General features: G+C 38.8%; 1 protein-coding gene across 2 annotated transcripts in view; it reads right to left on the reverse strand.

Annotated features, from left to right (window-relative positions):
* The window catches only part of LOC144449962 (RNA-binding protein, mRNA-processing factor 2a-like), a 287,300-nt gene that overhangs the window by 24,969 nt on the left and 240,767 nt on the right, over window positions 1-21,564 (reverse strand). For both annotated transcript variants that reach the window (XM_078140529.1, XM_078140528.1), the window contains 2 exons: window positions 15,586-15,773; window positions 3,806-3,875 (listed from right to left, as the gene is read on the reverse strand). In XM_078140529.1, coding sequence (XP_077996655.1) covers window positions 3,806-3,875; window positions 15,586-15,773 — 258 coding nt within the window. The remainder of the gene's footprint in view (window positions 1-3,805; window positions 3,876-15,585; window positions 15,774-21,564) is intronic.

Below are 21,564 nucleotides of genomic sequence, written 5' to 3' on the forward strand. Positions count from 1 at the left end.
AATGAACTTGTTATTGCCACCTGGTGTGTCAATAGTGAACTTGTTATTGCCACCTGGTGTGTCAATAGTGAAATTGTTATTGCCACCTGGTGTGTCAATAATGAACTTGATTTTGCCACCTGGTGTGTCAATAGTGAACTTGTTAGTGCCACCTGGTGTGTCAATAGCGAACTTGTTATTGCCACCTGGTGTGTCAATAGTGAAATTGTTATTGCCACCTGGTGTGTCAATAGTGAAATTATTATTGCCACCTGGTGTGTCAATATCAAACTTGTTATTGCCACTTGGTATGTCAATATTGAACTTGTTATTGCCATCTGGTGTGTCAATAATGAACTTGTTATTGCAACCTGGTGTGTCAATAATGAACTTGTTATTGCCACCTGATTTGTCAATAATGAACTTGTTATTGCCACCTGGTGTGTCAAATAATGAACTTGTTATTGCCACCTGGTGTGTCAATAGTGAAATTGTTATTGCCACCTGGTGTGACAATAATGAACTTGTTATTGCCACCTGGTGTGTCAAATAATGAACTTGTTATTGCCACCTGGTGTGTCAATAACGAATTTGTTATTGCCACCTGGTGTGTCAATAGTGAACTTGTTATTGCCACCTGGTGTGTCAATAGTGAAATTGTTATTGCCACCTGGTGTGACAATAATGAACTTGTTATTGCCACCTGGTGTGTCAATAACGAACTTGTTATTGCCACCTGGTGTGTCAATAATGAACTTGTTATTGCAACCTGGTGTGTCAATAATGAACTTGTTATTGCCACCTGGTGTGTCAATAATGAACTTCTTATTGCCACCTGGAGTGTCAATAGTGAAATTGTTATTGCCACCTGGTGTGTTAATAATGAACTTGTTATTGCCACCTGGTGTGTCAATAGTGAAATTGTTATTGCCACCCGGTGTGTCAATAATGCACTTGTTATTGCCACCTGGTGTGTCAATAGCGAACTTGTTATTGCCACCTGGTGTGTCAATAGTGAACTTGTTATTGCCACCTGGTGTGTCAATAATGAACTTGTTATTGCCACCTGGTGTGTCAAATAATGAACTTGTTATTGCCACCTGGTGTGCCAATAGTGAAATTGTTATTGCCACCTGGTGTGTCAATAATGAACTTGTTATTGCCACCTGGTGTGTCAATAGTGAACTTGTTATTGCCACCTGGTGTGTCAATAGTGAAATTGTTATTGCCACCTGGTGTGTCAATAGTGAAATTGTTATTGCCACCTGGTGTGTCAATAGTGAACTTGTTAGTGCCACCTGGTGTGTCAATAGCGAACTTGTTATTGCCACCTGGTGTGTCAATAGTGAAATTGTTATTGCCACCTGGTGTGTCAATAGTGAAATTATTATTGCCACCTGGTGTGTCAATATCAAACTTGTTATTGCCACTTGGTATGTCAATATTGAACTTGTTATTGCCACCAGGTGTGTCAATAATGAACTTGTTATTGCAACCTGGTGTGTCAATAGTAAACTTGTTATTGCCACCTGGTGTGTCAATATCGAACTTGTTATTGCCACCTGGTGTGTCAATAATGAATTTGTTATTGCCACCTGGTGTGTCAATAATGAACTTGTTATTGCCACCTGGTGTGTCAAATAATGAACTTGTTATTGCCACCTGGTGTGTCAATAGTGAAATTGTTATTGCCACCTGGTGTGACAATAATGAACTTGTTATTGCCACCTGGTGTGTCAAATAATGAACTTGTTATTGCCACCTGGTGTGTCAATAACGAATTTGTTATTGCCACCTGGTGTGTCAATAGTGAACTTGTTATTGCCACCTGGTGTGTCAATAGTGAAATTGTTATTGCCACCTGGTGTGACAATAATGAACTTGTTATTGCCACCTGGTGTGTCAATAACGAACTTGTTATTGCCACCTGGTGTGTCAATAATGAACTTGTTATTGCAACCTGGTGTGTCAATAATGAACTTGTTATTGCCACCTGGTGTGTCAATAATGAACTTCTTATTGCCACCTGGTGTGTCAATAGTGAAATTGTTATTGCCAACTGGTGTGTTAATAATGAACTTGTTATTGCCACCTGGTGTGTCAATAGTGAAATTGTTATTGCCACCCGGTGTGTCAATAATGCACTTGTTATTGCCACCTGGTGTGTCAATAGCGAACTTGTTATTGCCACCTGGTGTGTCAATATTGAACTTGTTATTGCCACCTGGTGTGTCAAATAATGAACTTGTTATTGCCACTTGGTGTGCCAATAGTGAAATTGTTATTGCCACCCGGTGTGTCAATAATGAATTCTTATTGCCACCTGGTGTGTCAATAATGAACTTGTTATTGCCACCTGGTGTGTCAATAGTGAACTTGTTATTGCCACCTGGTGTGTCAATAATGAACTTGTTATTGCCACCTGGTGTGTCAATAGCGAACTTGTTATTGCCACCTGGTGTGTCAATAGTGAACTTGTTATTGCCACCTGGTGTGTCAATAATGAACTTGTTATTGCCACCTGGTGTGTCAATAGTGAACTTGTTAGTGCCACCTGGTGTGTCAATAGCGAACTTGTTATTGCCACCTGGTGTGTCAATAGTTAAATTGTTATTGCCACCTGGTGTGTCAATATCAAACTTGTTATTGTGACTTGGTGTGTCAATATTGAACTTGTTATTGCCACCTGGTGTGTCAATAATGAACTTGTTATTGCCACCTGGTGTGTCAATAGTGAACTAGTTATTGCCACCTGGTGTGTCAATAGTGAAATTGTTATTGCCACCCGGTGTGTCAATAATGAACTTGTTATTGCCACCTGGTGTGTCAATAGCGAACTTGTTATTGCCACCTGGTGTGTCAATAGCGAACTTGTTATTGCCACCTGGTGTGTCAATAATGAACTTGTTATTGCCACCTGGTGTGTCAATATCAAACTTGTTATTGTGACTTGGTGTGTCAATATTGAACTTGTTATTGCCACCTGGTGTGTCAATAATGAACTTGTTATTGCCACCTGGTGTGTCAATAGTGAACTAGTTATTGCCACCTGGTGTGTCAATAGTGAAATTGTTATTGCCACCCGGTGTGTCAATAATGAACTTGTTATTGCCACCTGGTGTGTCAATAGCGAACTTGTTATTGCCACCTGGTGTGTCAATAGCGAACTTGTTATTGCCACCTGGTGTGTCAATAATGAACTTTTTATTGCCACCTGGTGTGTCAATAGTGAACTTGTTAGTGCCACCTGGTGTGTCAATAGCGAACTTGTTATTGCCACCTGGTGTGTCAATAGTGAAATTGTTATTGCCACCTGGTGTGTCAATATCAAACTTGTTATTGCGACTTGATGTGTCAATATTGAACTTGTTATTGCCACCTGGTGTGTCAATAATGAACTTGTTATTGCCACCTGGTGTGTCAATATTGAAATTGTTATTGCCACCTGGTGTGTCAATAGTGAAATTGTTATTGCCACCCGGTCTGTCAATATTGAAATTGTTATTGCCACCTGGTGTGTCAATAGTGAAATTGTTATTGCCACCTGGTGTGTCAATAATGAACTTGTTATTGCCACCTGGTGTGTCAATAGTGAAATTGTTATTGCCACCCGGTCTGTCAATATTGAACTTGTTATTGCCACCTGGTGTGTCAATAGCGAACTTGTTATTGCCACCTGGTGTGTCAATAGCGAACTTGTTATTGCCACCTGGTGTGTCAATAGTGAACTTGTTATTGCCGCCTGGTGTGTCAATAGTGAACTTGTTAGTGCCACCTGGTGTGGTAATAGCTTCAGCCTTATAACAATAATAAATAATAAACTTACTTGAAATTCTACAAAACAGCATGGGGCTCCACCCTTGTTGTGAAATCGTAATCTACTGAACCCTGGTAGCCTAAAGATGTCAAAGAGTAAAGGTCAATTAAATATTATCAAATTGTCACGATTGATGAATGTACTAGGATGAATCCTTACATATTAATTGAACAGCTGTCACATGACATATTTTAACCAATTGAAATTATTTAAAACTGTTATATGAGCTTTTAACTGATGGATATTTTAAGAATGCAAGTGTTATGCATCGAGAAGTTGTCACATGACAGATTTCAACCAATGACAAAATGAGGTGAAAAACTTTTCTGTATGGTTGAATAATAATAAAATTAATAAGAATAAGTAATATATAATAATAATTTTAATAATAATAAAGTTTATGCATATTGACCACCCTACCTGGGGTAGTTTGTTATGTGGAGTTCAAAAAGAGAGTCTTTTTATGGCATTTGCCATGACTAAAACCACCATTATACATGTATGCTAATTATATTTCCAAAGTTTGACATAAAACATCGAAAGAAATGAAATTTAGTACAACAATTTCCTTGTTTTTGGCAAGTATGAGTTGGTGCTACGTATTGTGACATAAACTGTTAAAACTAGGAGACCTGTTTCAATACAAATGTACACTAGGCTTGAAAATGTTGTTTTGGTTAAATACATTTTCATCTGACAAATAACGCTATAAATTTAATAATAATCTATTTCATTTGCATATTGAACACCATACATTGGGTAGTTTGTTATGCTGAGTTCAAAAAAGTGATCATTTTATAACATCAGTTGCCATGGTAACCAAAACAACCATATTACATGGAATAACTAGACGTTAAACATTTTAAAATACAGCCAATGGCGTTGTAGCACAACTGTACAGTGTTTAAAATTTTTTATCCATATGCTAGTCTATGCTAACAATAGGTGTTCATTTGCTGAAAGAATATCCAGTTGCCTAGCCAACCATTTTGCTATCTTTGCGATACATGTGATCATCTGGCTGTTTCTATGGGCATGGTCATGTTGTTAGATATATTTGCATACATTTTTGAATTTTTTTGTTCACTTGTGTATGAATTCCTGATATTATCTTTGCAATATATGTTATCATTTAGATGTTTCTATGGTTGTGGTCTTGTTGCTAGGCATATTTGCATACATTTTAAAATGTTTATTCAGTTGTCTATTAATCCTCGTTATCTTTGCAATATATGTGATCATTTGGCTGTTGCTATGGGCGTGGTCTTGTGGCGAGCCACATTTATATACATTTTTATTCAATTGTCTATTAATCCCTGTTATCTTTGTGAAATATACCACAGTTTGGCTGTTGCTATGGGTGTGGTCATGGTTGCTAGGGATATTTGCATACAGTTTCTGAATGTTTACTCACTTGCCTACCAGACGATGTTGTTATTTGACCAAAAGATACTACCATTTGGTTGTTGCTAAGGGCATGGTCATGGTTGCTAGGGCCAATTTTGTCAAAATCATTATATGCTTAATATGTCTTCATCTATACACCCACAGATGCATCCCTTTAAATTTCAGCCCAATCTGCGGAATAATTTTGGAATTACATGATTTTGACCATTTTTAGCCCTAATTTGCATATAACTAAGGGAATCATCATGTCATGAACAATCTTAATTTACCCACCCCTAAGACTGTTCCTACCAAATTTCATGCCAATCTGCCCAGTACTTTTGGAGTTTAAGTTTTTTGACTAAATATCACATTTTTTTTACCCAAAACCCACATCTCTGATGCAATCATTGTCATTTGAACAATTTCCCAACTAGACACCCAAAGTAACATGACCACCAAATATCAAAGCAATCCAGTTTTTGAATTCAAGTTGTTTACACACACACACACACACACACACACACACAGTCTCTCTCTCACACACACACACACACACACACACACACAGTCTCTCTCTCTCTCTCTCTCACACACACACACACACACACACAGTCTCTCTCTCTCTCTCTCTCTCACACACACACACACACACACACACACACACACACAAAGACAGACACTTAGTGATGACTATAGCACTACTGAACCTAAGGGTGACCTTTGTTTTTGTTTCTCATCTCCAGTGGAATAGTCAGGCAGGGGTAGGCGAGTGAAATGAAAAAAAATTGGTATGTTTTAGTCCTATTCTGTCCTGTCAGTCTCTCTACAAACTTCTTTTCTCTTCTCTTTATTGAACTCTCGTTACAGGTCTCTTTCCTTCATTTTAGCAAGGTTGACAAGTCCGTAGAAAAACTTTGTAAGAAGATGAATCCATATTTACATAAATTTAGCTAAATATCTGAATTAGCAGTACTCATTATAATTTTAAACTTATTGTAAATGGGTTGGTTGTGTAAATATTGAATGGTAAGAGTTGGTTTCTAATATGTATACTAAGCTACGGAGATGACAACTTTCAAAGCAAATACTATGTAATTTATTTTTCACACGTTTGTTATCTGTACGACAGAATCTCATTTTTCACTATTTTGTAAACTTTGCATATGGGTCAGAGGCCTAGAAACACAATAAACATAAGAGTACTAAATACATTCGTTCTATTAATCAAGGTGGCATTGACATCGCTAGCAACTTTTTCAAGTTATCCAATTGGAACTTTAGTACGTAACTTTTTGAAACACTTGCGTGATTGTCACCAGTGGGATAAAGGAATTTTCATTTTAATATATAAATCATTACTTCTATGAAACATTTTTCTTCAGTGTGAACTTGTCAAAACAATCCACCAGATAACATGTAAACATCTGTAGAACTTAGTACTCCTATGGGATTATCCTTTGGATAAATGGTCCGTAATCAGAACAGTTATAGAACAAGAGTGAGTGAACTGTCATGTGTAAGAGTCGGTGGTATGGGTAACAGTTCATTTGCATACACAGGCATTGGTCTTTGGAATAGTCTCCCCCTCTCAGTGAAACAATCTCATACAAAAAATAGTTTTAAAAACCATGTCAAATCTTTTCTATGGAACAAATTAGAGGTTAAAGAACAAAATATTTTGTAACTTTTTAGTCCTTCCTTTTGGAAATTATGGGTGTAGTCAGAGTGTATTTTGTAACTTTATTTGGTGCTCTGTCATGTTTTCTGTAATACATATAAATTTATTTTTAATTTTGTTTGTTTGTTTGTTCGTTTGTTTTTGTAGTTGTAACATTGTTGCCATGGCATCTTTAATACCCCTATGCGGACTACATTTGAAATAAGTGTTTTTAAAAATACTTTTATGTGTTATCCTCGGCAATCTTTATCCTTGTATTTTAATATGTACTTGTATAAATTTTTACCCAAATAAATTCAATTCAATTCAATACTGTATAAAAGTAATAATGTAAACATTGGTAACATGCCATGCAAGTCTTGGTTGACCTTACAGTGCAGTATACATTACGTGTCTTCTGTAACTTGTAAGTGTTGTTACTAATGATACCAATTGGCAAATAGCAAGATGTTGTTGCATAGTGTCGACACCGACAAATTTACATTCAAACATTCCAATGCTGAAACTATTTAAATCATCAATCACTGCTCCTTTTAAGTCATTTTGTACAATTTTTGTAACATCCATGCCTAACACCTGTGTTTATGACACAATTGAAGCTTGTAAGTTGTAACATACATCATGAGCCTATGCTATGTGAATCTATGATAATTTCATTTATTGCACATGCGCAATGAACAAAGAACGTATTCCAAGGTCATGCATGTCATGGGTCATGAATTGTATTGCTATTGTGAAGTCGGTCATTTCCTGATGATACAACTGATTTACAGCTAAAAACCATGAGGAATGTTTGATGTTCGTTCGAACCTTACAATCTTGCTGTTTTGAACTGAAGGGTCGGTCGGAAAGTTTTTTTCCTGATGGCGGAGCTGCAAATTAGGGTAGGTTGGGAGATGAGAAACAGAAAAATAAAAAGGGCTGCCCTTATCAGTTCATTTGGGCTAAAAATAGTGCTAATGGCATTGTAGCATAACTGTATTTAGCTGTTGCTATGGGCATAGTCCTGTTGCTATGGGCATGGCCTTGCTGCTAGGCATAGTTGCATACATTTTCGAAAACTTTATCAACTTGCCTGCCCTCCCCACTTTTCATCTTTGCAATTGATATAAACCATCGTTTACCTGTTGCTGTGGACATGGTCTTGTTGCTAGCCATATTTGCATATATTTTTTGAATCTATATTCATTTACCTACCCATCCCTGTTGTTATCTTTGTAATATGCATCATAATTTCACTGTTGCTAAGGGTATGGTTATGGTTCCTAGGGCCAAATGTGTCAAAATATTTTCAATAATAACTGCAGAATAATATCTCCAGAAACATCCCCACCAAGTTTCAACTCATTCATCATGCAGTTTCAAGATATTACGTTTTTGACCAAAATTGACATTTTAGAGCTAATTTGCATATCACCAATGGGATTATTATTAATACACATGCCCAGATGGATTTAAACCAAATTTCAGCCCAAACTGCTCAGTAGGTTTTGGGATTAAAGATTTTTGACCAAAAAGACACATTTTCATACCTAATTTGCATATCACTGATGTCATGAACAATTCTTAATATAAACACCTTTAAGAGTGTTCCAACCAAATTTCTAACCGATCTGCCAAGTAAATTTGGAGTTTAAGTTTTTTTTACCAAAAATCACAAGTGTAATTTCTACTGAAATGAATGACTAATACCCACCTTTAGCTTACTTTTGGGTGTCCCTCTGCTTCCCCTTGTGATTGCGAAGTCGATACATTTGTTTTCTCTGCACCCTGAGGGCAATCCCCCAGTGGTCACATGACCCTGACTAGCCAATACTCAGTACTCTTGGTATTAAAAGCAACCAAAGGTTAAAGAACTGGAGACTGTGGGGAGGAGAAGGTTGGCATTACCCCTATACAGAAATTCATTTCAGTAGAAATTACAATTCTGTACAGAATACCCACCTTTTAGCTTACTTTTGGGTTAGCCTAGAATACAACACCTACTTGGTGGAGGGAGTCTCCTCAGAGAAAGGCGTAGCAATATTCTGAGCAGAACTGACAGGACCCAGGGTAGACATCCTGGCTACCTCTTGGGCCATGTCCTGCTGGTAAAAGCTGATGAACGAGTTCTTAGAGTGTCAGGTTCCTGCCTCAATGACTGACTTAATGGGTATGTCAGACCAAAGTGCCCAGGAAGTAGCCACTGCCCATACCTCGTGAGCAGTGACTTCAAAAATTACCAGGGCTTCAGCCATGGACGAACTGTATGTTATTTTAATGGTATCAACTATTCACTTAGAAATATTGGCAGGAGTACAATCCAAATTCCAAGAGATGAACAGACAGGTACGATCGGCCCTAATGTCTTTGGTGCAATTATAGTACCACTTGAGAGCTCTGGCTGGACATAAAAGATGTTCTTTTTGGTCACTTCCCACAAGAGTGGCTAAATCCTTAATGATAATGGGAGAAGCCACGGAACCTAAAACCTGATTTTTTGCAATGAACCTAGGGTGAGTCCGAACGTGTGAGGTACAACTTGGTGCTGCAACAACTGGATTCGACCCTGGTTAATATCTAGTGCATGGATTTCACTTCTATTACTACCTGAAGCAAGAGCAAGCAGAAAGGTAGTCTTAAGTGTGAGAAATTCAAACAAAATCTGGTATAGAGGCTCAAAAGGCGGAGATAGTAGGGCATTGAGCACTAAAAAAAGACTCCACTGGGGATCTGAAATGGGCCAAGGTGAATGTGGAAATTCCTAATCATACTAGATAAGATCTTATCTTGTCCAAAGTCAGGACCCCAACACTCCTAATGGTACTAGAAATAGCTGAAAGGTGTACCATTAATGGTCTGAACAGCTAACTTCTGCACGTCAAAAAGCTCAAACAAAAAGGGAGTTAATTGTTGTGCAGAGACTCAGAGTTGATAACACCAACCAGAGATTCCACTTTTCCCCATAAGTGGCAAGGGTACTTGCTCGCTGGGGTCTTGCAATGACCATGGCAGCCTTGCGAGAAAAGCCCTTCACAATGAGAGAATGTTCGACAATCTCTATGCATGTAGATGAAACATTTCCGGGTGTGGGTGAACGATGTTCCATACCTGTGACAACAGATCCTCCCTCAATGGCAGCTCTCATGGGAGATCTATTAGGAGAGACAGCAACACTGGGAACCACGAACGGTTTGGCCACAGTGGAGCGAAGAGAGACAGTACACACTTCTCCTCTTGGATTTTTCTGTGGACAAGTGGTAGAAGGGGTAGGGGTGGCAAGGATGCCTCCAACCCCTCCCAGCTGAACGATATGGCATCCACTGCCATTGCTCTGAGATCTGGCCATGGAGATACAAAGAGAGGCAGTTTGCGATTGAGAAACTCGCGAACAGGTCGACTACTGGTTTGTTCCACTTGATGAAGATTTGACTGGCTACATCTTGTGGAATTTCCCACTCCGTGGGGCGAACTTGGATGCAGCGTGAGAGTGTGTCTGCAATCCTGTTGCACTTCCCCAGCAGATGCCATGCCCTTAGTGTTATCTTCCTGTCTTTGCACCAGAACATTAGGTCCCAGGTGGGATAGCATAGGGTCGGTGATCTGGTCCCCCCCCCCCCCCCCATTTCGCTGATGTAAGCCACCACTGTTGGTATTGACTGGCACACTGTGGTGTAACACCACGAGTTCGACCAGCAAAGAGCTAGAACAACTGCCTGCAATTCTAACCAGTTGATGTGATGGAGGCTGGTTGGTTGATCCCAAGTACCTGAAGTCCAGTGGTGGTCCAGATGGGCTCTCCATCCCACCTAGGATGATGCTGTGGTAAAAAGGGAAAAGTCAGGTTTCCAAACCGACAATGGTTTTCCTTTCAATATTGCCTACTCAATGTCCAGCCACCACTGTAGATGAAAAAAGGGGTGGTAGGATGGGAACAGTGGACTCTGCTGAATGGATACTGGGGTGCCAATGAGCCAACAGGTAGAGCTGAATGGGATTCATTCTAAGGCATGGCCATGGTGAAATGTCGGAATTCATCCGACCTAACAGGGACAGAAATAGCTTGGTTTGTATGTAAGGTCATGCCTATACAAGCCTTACCAGCAAGACAATATTGTCCGCTCACTCTTGTGGTGGACAGACTAATCCCTGTTTGGTCAGAAAACCCATCCCGATAAAAATCATGTCCTAAGCGGGAACTAGGATGGATTTGTCGGGACTCAGAAGAAATCCGAGAGACCTCAGGAGCAGCTGGGTGACTCAAATCAAGCAATGTACAGTAGCTGTTCAACTTCTTTGTCCTGTAGCAGCCAGTCGTCTAGATAAGGATTGAGTAGGAAACCATGTGCATGCAGAGTGGTCACCGGTGCAGTTATTACTCGAGTAAAGACTTTCAGTGCTGTTGCGAGACCGAACGGTAGTGCTACATATTCGAACACTCGATCATTGTTGCAAAGCAAAGGAAGTGATGACATGACACGTTAATGGGAATGTGGAAGTATGCGTCTTTCAAATCTATGGAAGCCATCCATTCGCCTGGCTAGATAGAGGCGAAAACAAATTGGCCTGTTTCCATCTTGAATCTGGGCACTTGCAGATGATAGATTCAGTATGAGATGCCATCCTCCCAACTTTTTGAGAATGAGGAAAAAATGGCTGTAAAAGCCGGGTCCCGATGACTGGGCATTGATTTCCCTATATTGCGATTTTGCTTAATAGAGAGTTGATAGCTTCCAGCAATGCAGTCCATTGACCGGCGGTCTTGGAACCAGGGTAATGAACAGTCAACCGAATGAACAGTATCATGTACGAAAGATGGTTGGTAACCCTCTCTTACGGTAGACAAGATCCACTTGTCTGAAGTTATATATTCCCATTGTGTTGCGAACAACATCAGATGCCCCCCACTGGACCGCTTGTATCCGTGGGGTTCACAGTCATGTTGTGAAGGAGACGTCTTCCTGACCCTTGTGAACTGGTCGAGGAAGTGGACGGCTTACTCAGTTGACTAGTGCGCCTAGCACTCCCAGCCTGACCCTGATCATGTCTGGGTTTACAGTTGCTTTTTCTATTCTGACCCTAACACTTGTTTTCCACTAGTTTGTGGTTGCTGTCTTGTGGTTGGAGTAGGTACTTTCGACGCTTATGGCATAGTAGTGGCCTGGAACTGAGGGGGTTTTGTATTCTTCGGTCCCCTCTCAACCATAGCCAGTACTTGCTTAGCCATCTCCCTCAAGGAGCCCTCGAACAAAAATCTAGAGCTACTCGACTTACTAACCCTAGCTTCTAGTTTTAGTTCAGGGGTGTATTTTGATGGCAGTCGCTCAAGGAAGATGTCACGTTCCAAGATCAGTTACGCTCATTGCTACTGAGTGAAACAGGCGGAGGAGTTTGCCCCGAGAGTCCGAAACAGGACCACTCTTCGTCAATTCAATCGCCATGGGAATAAACCAGTCCATACGGGATAGAATGCATATGTTCTTAGACAACAATTCACTCAAGGACCTCAAGAAGGCGCAAGAAATCACATAGGATTTGAAGGCGGTGTAGTTATCATCGACTAACCTAGCCTCCTTCTCCAAAGTGGGATATCCTAGCCATGGTTCAGGCATGTGAACATGGTAAGACTTCGACTTGGATCTGAACCATGGGAATCGACCCGGCAGAAGAGGATTCCTGTAGTTCATACCTGCCAGTTCGCTCTTGATTTGCACTTATCGAGATGAGACTGAATTGGCCCAAGGAAGAGTCGTTGTTGGGTAAGCTGAAACTGCAGCGCTTCACCAAGCGACTGAAACTATGTGATTCGAGCTTCAAGCGGTTTGGTTGGAGCTGGCCGTTTACAGTCGGGAAACTGCTTGTAAATCCAAGAAATTACCTCTTCGTAGGCAACCTCGTCATGAGTGGTAAAAAACAGTGTTCCCTGTCCTCTGTGCATGAACCCCTGTATATTGGTAGAAATGAGGGTTTGTCACAGGAAACTGGCTATAAGGAACACAGGAGTGTCCCCAAGGGCAGAAATAAACTCCGACTTGCACTCCAGTTTGGTCAATGATAGAATCAATGGGTGTCTGGTATCTGGGCTGACCCATCGTATTCGCCGGTGGCAGTAAAGAATTACCTTGACCAAAGGACAAGTCCGTGACCTCTGTAGTGGGGATAAGTCTCATTCCTCCCTGGGCGATCACATTGTATGGGTGAACCTGGCCGTCACCAGGCTGGGAATGCTGAGGGAGGGAAATTGGATCTCATCTACTGAGCAATAGATTGGATACCACGGACTTAAATCCCTTTGTGGGTTCGACCAGTGTGGTGTGGCAACAACCGCAGGCACTCCATGATCCCTAGGAGAGGTACCACTATCACCTTGAATCACACACCGAAGGTAAGGTATAAAAATTAAAATGTTGTGTTTTCGATTACATTCAATTTTAAATTAGGTAGATATTTTATTCTATTTTATTATATATTTTTTCATGTGTGAGTATGTAGTTCAGGTTTTCCATTATTTTACAAATGGTCTCTGTGTTATTTATTTCTTCCTATCATATGTACATCCATTACATATTTGAAGAATAGTTTTATATTGTCTTTTCAAGTTGATGTCAGTTTCCGCATGCACTATTTCTTGCGAGACTTCACAATTTTTGCAATTTTCTTATTATTTTTCTCGCATATGTAGAAAAAAGTTTAGGGTCAGGGTGAAAAACTAGGTGGGGTCGGGTAACCAGAACCAAACAACTTTTTTATTTGGCCTAAGATCATTTTGATTTGAACAATTTCCCATGGTAAATATCACAAACCACAAAATATCATGGCAATCGGTCCAGTAGTTTTTTACTTTAAGTTGTTTACACACACACACACACACAGACAGACGTATTGACAGACAGACAGACAGACACACTTTGCCATGCCTATAGTACTAATGAACCTTACCAGTTCAGTCATGCTAATTATACAAACACTGCTTTGCAGCTTAACACCATGGTCATTAAAAATTCTAATTGCCTTTGGTAAAAGCGAACTCCTGGAATGTTGAGTAGCTATCTTTGGTAAATTTAATCTCTTATTGAAGGTACTCTTACATTCACAAACAGTCAAGTGCAAAGGATGATCATTTTTTGAAGATGTTCAAAACTTTTTGAACCCTCACTTGTCACATGACAGCTTTCAACCAAAGGAAACAGGAGATCATTTAAAATCATATTCTAAAGCAGTTGTCAAATAACAGATTTCAACTAATGAAGATGTATAATGACAGGCCATTGGCATATGTAAAAATACCGCCAATGGCATTGTAGCACAACTGTAGTTTTTAAAAATGTTTATCCATATGCTAGTCTATGTTAACAATAGGTGTTTATTTGCTGAATAACTATCCAGTTGCCTATCCAACCATGTTGCTATCTTTACGATAAATGCTATCATTTGGCTGTTGCTATGGGCGTGGTCATGTTGTTAGATATATTTGCATACATTTGTGTATGTTTTTGTTCACTTGTGTATGAATTCCTGATATTGTCTTTGCAATATACGTGATCATTTGGCTGTTGCTATGGGCGTGGTCTTGTTGCTAGGAAAATTTACATACATTTTTTGAATGTTTATTCAATTGTCTATTAAACCCTGTTATCTTTGTGAAATACACCACCGTTTGGCTGTTGCTATGGGCGTGGTCATGGTTACTAGGGTATTTGCATACATTTTTTGAATGTTTATTCATCTGTCTTTCTATTCCTGTTGTTATCTTTGCAATATACGTGATTATTTGGCTGTTGTTATGGGCGTGGTCTTGTTGCTATGCAAATTTACATACATTTTTTGGATGTTTATTCAATTATCTATTAAACCCTATTGTTATCTTTGTGAAATACACCACCGTTTGGCTGTTGCTATGGGCGTGGTCATGGTTGCTAGGGTATTTGCATACATTTTTTGAATGTTTACTCACTTGCTTACCAGATGATGTTGTTATTTGACCAAAATATACTGCCATTTGGTTGTTGCTAAAGGGTGTGGTCATGGTCACTAGGGCCAATTTTGTCAAAATGTTTTTAAGAAAATCTGCAGAATAACAGTTTCAGAAACATCTTGCCAAGTTTCAGACTAATTGACCAAGTACTTTTTGAGATATAAGTTTTTGACCAAAAATGAACATTTTTACACCTAATTTGCATATCACTCATGGAATCATGGTATGCTTAATATTTCTTCGTCCATACATCCCTAGATACATTCCCATTAAATTTCAGCCCAATCTGCTCAGTAGTTTTAGAATTATAGATTTTTAACCAAAAAGACACATTTTTAGCCCTAATTTGCATATCACTGATGGAATCATCCCGTCATGAACAAATCTTACTTTACACCCCCTTAAGAATGTTCCCACCAAATTTCGCACCAATCTGCCCAGTAGTTTCTGAGTTTAAGTTTTTTGACCAAAAATCACATTTTTTGACCCAAATCACACACCTGTGATGCAATCATTTTGATTTGAACAATTTCCCAACTAGACACCCAAAGTAATGGACCCACCAAATATCGTGGCAATCGGTTCAGCGGTTTTTGACTTTAAGTTGTTTACACACACACACACACACACACATCCACACACACACACACACAGACAGACAGACGCCGGGCGATCCCTATAGCACTACTGAACAAGTTCAGTTGTGCTAAAAAGCTGTCATGTGACAGATTTCAATCAATTACATTTCAAGAACAAGAAAAGACTTACCCATTAAAAAGTTCTCTGAGTTCCTGCTCTGTTGTATGGGTTCCCAGGTTGGCCACAAATAGGGTGGAGCAGGGGGCATTGCCTCCTGTCACTGCTGCCATTGCATTCGCAACACTGGTTGGTAGGGGCGGTTGTGGTATGGGTGCATGGGGGTGAGGGGGTGCAATTGCTGGGTGGGCGGGGTGTGGCTGTGGGCACAAAATAAAGAACCATAGGTTAAAATTCACGGCATGCGTGTTGTATGTGTTTATGTGTGCTGCTTTTTTTGGGTGCTAGATATAGCAGTGTCCATGGAAACCAATTATGTAACGATAATTATATCAGCATCAGCCAAGTTAAATAATAACATAAGAAAGGTCAAAGGTCAGCTCCTATGACACTAGAGGTCATAGGTGAACTCTAAGACAGGAAAAGAAAGTCAAGTTTAATGTGAAGACAATAATAGTGCAAAGCAGGTCTCTTTATCTGCACATTTTTTATCAACATTTGCTTAACAGTGCAAAGGATTCTTGTTTGTTTGTTTATTTGTTTTGGTCAGACTTAGTAAACAAATAGGCTAGGGTTGGTTGGGATATAAAGTGCATATTGTTTTATTGTTGTTTTTATTTTCTTATGAATGATTAAGTGGTTAGTTTACCATGCACACGTCATGCTATTTATAGTTATCACCCAACACCATATCAAATATACACATTTCAAAAGTCTTGACATTTTTAAAGGACACGGCTTCATAGAAAACATAGTCCCCAACTGGTGTGTTATATGGCAAAGTTATTGAGCAAATCTGAATGCTGTCTCTTGATACAAAACTTCATAATTTATTGACCAATTTCCTATTTGACCTTGAATATGGAGGTTGAAATCAAACAGATTTAGATATGTTGTGTCTGCTTGTTGGACATGGGACATGCCTACTATTCAAGTTGACATGATGGAATAAACCATTCAACAATAAAGGATGGGTCGGGTACAGAGGGAGGGGGTGTATTCAAGCATGTATGGGTTATTGCTTTGGACATGAAAACTGCGCCAACAAAATCGCTATGCACATGTGTGTCATAGTACACTGTCCTAATACCAACTTTGAATGAGATCTATTCAAGCATGTCGGAGTTATGGGTTTGGACATGGAAAATCCGCAAACAAAATGGCTGCCAGGCAGCCATGTTGGATTGTATCACGACGAATTTGGATATGCACATGTATGTCATAGACCACTGTCCTAATACCAACTTTGAATGAGATTTGTTAAAGCATGTCTGAGTTATGGCTTTAGACAGGGAAATTTACCAACAGCAGATGTAAACTGAATGTCTTCCATAAGTCATGGAATTGGGCAAAGTTTTGAGATTGTTGTTCCTACAGACAATCGTTGGAATACAACAGAACATATGTAATAAGTTATTTTTTCTCATTGATTGCTATTTGCTCATTGCTGTTAGTGATCTCCTGGCCAACCACAACACCTCCTGTGTCATTTGTTGAGAATGTAAAAAAAAAATAAGTGCATCATCGTACCACTTTAGACAACATTTCCTGATGAGAAACTATTTTTTCCTTTTTTGTGGCCAATCGAAAATATGCCAATAACTTATTAAAACTAAAAGCTACATTAGTAATATTTTCAGGACAGGTGTGCTTTGGTATCGCAAATGTGTGTACCAAGTTATAATGAATTTGAAGCATGCATTCTTGAGATATAGCGTAATTACCGAAAATCATTAATTATGTAAATTGCTCATTGATATTCACAGGAGTTTTACCAAAAAATCAAGTCTTGCCATTACCCTACGGAATATGTCTTCAAAATTTTGTTTGAATTGAGCAAGCCGTTATTGAGAAAACGATGACACAGACAGACAAACACACAGACATACAGACTTCAACCCATAAATATATCTCTTCCTTACGGAAAAAAAATGGCTACTTGGCAACTATATAGGATTGTATCATGAAACAAATTGACGTGTATATGTATGCCATCGTATGTTGCCCCTGTCCCAAGTTTGAAAAAAATTGGTCCACACATCTCCAAGAAACGGCTCTGGACGGATGGACGGATCGACGTACGGATGGAACCCAATCCATAAGTCCCCATCCCAGACTTTGTCCAGCGGGGACTAAATACTATCATCACTTGAAATGTTCAACTGAAAAAGCTATGAAGATAACCCAAAGTTGGTTATTTGACCTTGGAAAAAGTCTTTCAAGGTCAAAGGTCAAGGTCTTGAAAGAAAGCTCATATTTGATAACATGAGCGTGTGGGCACTTGAGTGGAGTCACTATATATTACACCTACAAAGGAGGTATATTCTGAAATCTTACAATAAACATGGCTACGGATGATATAGAAATGCTAACTTTTAGCAAGGTTTGATTGAAATTAGTTGGTCCATGACAGAGATATGAGAAGGAATGCCGAAACACATTCATGAAGGGATGGAACCCAACAGATAAGCCCCTCTAGGCAGTGGTTGATGGAGACTAAAAAGTATTTTCACTTTCTGCAATGGGCATTAACTTAAAAATAATATTAGTTATAATATTACATGTACTGTATGTCTTTACACATGTAGAATATATTGATGACATTACAAACAAGCTTCAAGTTAAGGGGTCTAATTCTATTTCATGTCTAACTCCCAAGCTTAATAGAAATGTGTTGTAATTTGGAAACACATGAAGCATATATATACTCATAACAAATAAACTTCAAGTTAGAGTGTCTCAAACTATTCTACTGACTTTTCTACATTAATTCTGACAAAAGATTGCCAGTACAAATCCAGTACACATTAGGGACTCAAAACCTAACTGCCTACCTTGATAGAAATGTAGTACTTTATTCACCTTTACCTTGATGTGACTAACATACAGGACATAAAACAAGTGACCTATCAGTCAGAATAACGCCACTGTTTTTTGTGTTTTTTTTTGTAACATGTAAAAATAGTTCTGTAATACTTAGATTATATAAGTCTGCAAGGTATGCCATGATGTAGTGCCCTCACAAACTGGTCAACACGGTATGCCATGATGTAGTGATCTGTCAACATAGTATGCTGTGATGAAGTGTCCTCACACATTGGTCAACACAGTACACCGTGATGTAGTGCTCTCACACATTGGTCAACACAGTACATCGTGATGTAGTGCGCTCACACATTGGTCAACACAGTAGGCCGTGATGGAGTGAGTGTACTCACACATTGGTCTACACGGTATATCGTGATGGAGTGCCCTCACACATCGATCAACATGGTATGCCATGATGTAGTGCCCTCACACATTGTTCAACATGGTATGCCATGATGAAGTGACCTCACACATTGTTCAACATGGTATACCATGATGTAGTGCCCTCACACATTGTTCAACATGGTATGCCATGATGTAGTGCCCTCACACATTGTTCAACATGGTATAACATGATGTAGTGCCCTCACACATTGTTCAACATGGTATGCCATGATGTAGTGCCTTCAAACATTGTTGAACATGGTATACCGTGATGGAGTGACCTCACACATTGTTCAACATGGTATGCCATGATGAAGTGACCTCACACATTGTTCAACATGGTATACCGTGATGGAGTGACCTCACACATTGGTCAACATGGTATACCGTGATGGAGTGACCTCACACATTGTTCAACATGGTATGCCATGATGAAGTGACCTCACACATTGTTCAACATGGTATACCGTGATGGAGTGACCTCACACATTGTTCAACATGGTATAACGTGATGGAGTGACCTCACACATTGGTCAACATGGTATACCGTGATGGGGTGACCTCACATATCGGTCAACACGGTATACCGTGATGGGGTGAGTGCATTCACATTATCGGTCAACACGGTATACCATGATAGAGTGCCCTCACACATTGGTAAACTCCTTTTCATGGGTAGATCAAGCCAGTAAGTGGGGAATGACACGACATATCTTACAGTCTAATGTTATACTATAGTTAGAATTTTTATTTTTTTAGACTTAAGAAAGTATTTGAACTTTTTCCAGCTGTTTTGTATTTAATCTTTTAAACCCAAAACAACATTTCATTTGTTGTGCCTCACTGTATTATGCAATCCCTGCTGTTGTTTATTAGCCATGGCATCCCTACTGTTGTTTTGTTATCAAATCATTGCTGTTGTTTCATTAGCCAATCACTGAAGTTGTTTTGTTACCCACCCACTACTTGTTTTTTTTTTACCTGGAAAACTATATTTACATTTTTCACTTGTGATTAAGAAACAAACATTGTCTTTCTCCAGTGTTTATCACTAGATCAGACAATGAAGAATGACAGTTTAGTTATTTCTTTGAAACATGTCAAAAGTGGAAGAAGACAACTTATATACTATACTGTTCTGTGATGAACATACATAGTGTAATAAACAAGAATGCTGTCCAAAACATCCAACAATAATTAAACATATTTTTTTTCTGTTAGGTTTGTATTAATTCACCCTGACTCATGGCTTTATTAATTATTATTTCTTTCAACATGCAAACATTTTCTTCAACTCAAGACTATGTAATGGCCAAGGAACAAGCTATCATTTTAAACTATGAAAGATGGACTACCATTGGACAATCTAGGACTACTAATGATTAAGGCTGACTTTTTATTTGTAATCTGGACAATCTAGTACTACTAATGATAAGGGCTGACTTTTTATTTGTAATCTGGACAATCTAGGACTACCAATGATTAGGGCTGACTTTTTATTTGTAATCTGGACAATCTAGGACTACCAATGATTAGGGCTGACTTTTTATTTGTAATCTGGACAAACTAGGACTACCAATGATTAGGGCTGACTTTTTATTTGTAATCTGGACAATCTAGTACTACCAATGATTAGGGCTGACTTTTTATTTGTAATCTGGACAATCTAGTACTACTAATGATAAGGGCTGACTTTTTATTTGTAATCTGGACAATCTAGGACTACCAATGATTAGGGCTGACTTTTTATTTGTAATCTGGACAAACTAGGACTACCAATGATTAGGGCTGACTTTTTATTTGTAATCTGGACAATCTAGGACTACCAATGATTAGGGCTGACTTTTTATTTGTAATCTGGACAATCTAGGACTACCAATGATTAGGGCTGACTTTTTATTTGTAATCTGGACAAACTAGGACTACCAATGATTAGGGCTGACTATTTATTTGTAATCTGGACAATCTAGTACTACTAATGATTAGGGCTGACTTTTTATTTGTAATCTGGACAAACTAATACTACCAATGATTAGGGCTGACTTTTTATTTGTAATCTGGACAATCTAGTACTACTAATGATTAGGGCTGACTTTTTATTTGTAATCTGGACAATCTAGTACTACTAATGATTAGGGCTGACTTTTTATTTGTAATCTGGACAATCTAGTACTACTAATGATTAGGGCTGACTTTTTATTTGTAATCTGGACAAACTAGTACTACCAATGATTAGGGCTGACTATTTATTTGTAATCTGGACAATCTAGGACTACTAATGATTAGGGCTGACTTTTTATTTGTAATCTGGATAATCTAGGACTACCAATGATTAGGGCTGACTTTTTATTTGTAATCTGGACAATCTAGTACTACCAATGATTAGGGCTGACTTTTTATTTGTAATCTGGACAATCTAGTACTACTAATGATTAGGGCTGACTTTTTATTTGTAATCTGGACAAACTAGTACTACCAATGATTAGGGCTGACTATTTATTTGTAATCTGGACAATCTAGTACTACTAATGATTAGGGCTGACTTTTTATTTGTAATCTGGACAATCTAGGACTACCAATGATTAAGGCTGACTTTTTATTTGTAATCTGGACAATCTAGTACTACTAATGATTAGGGCTGACTTTTTATTTGTAATCTGGACAAACTAGTACTACTAATGATTAGGGCTGACTTTTTATTTGTAATCTGGACAAACTAGGACTACCAATGATTAGGGC

The sequence above is a fragment of the Glandiceps talaboti genome, chromosome 19 (assembly GCF_964340395.1).
Source record: "Glandiceps talaboti chromosome 19, keGlaTala1.1, whole genome shotgun sequence".
Taxonomy (NCBI): Eukaryota; Metazoa; Hemichordata; class Enteropneusta; family Spengelidae; genus Glandiceps; species Glandiceps talaboti.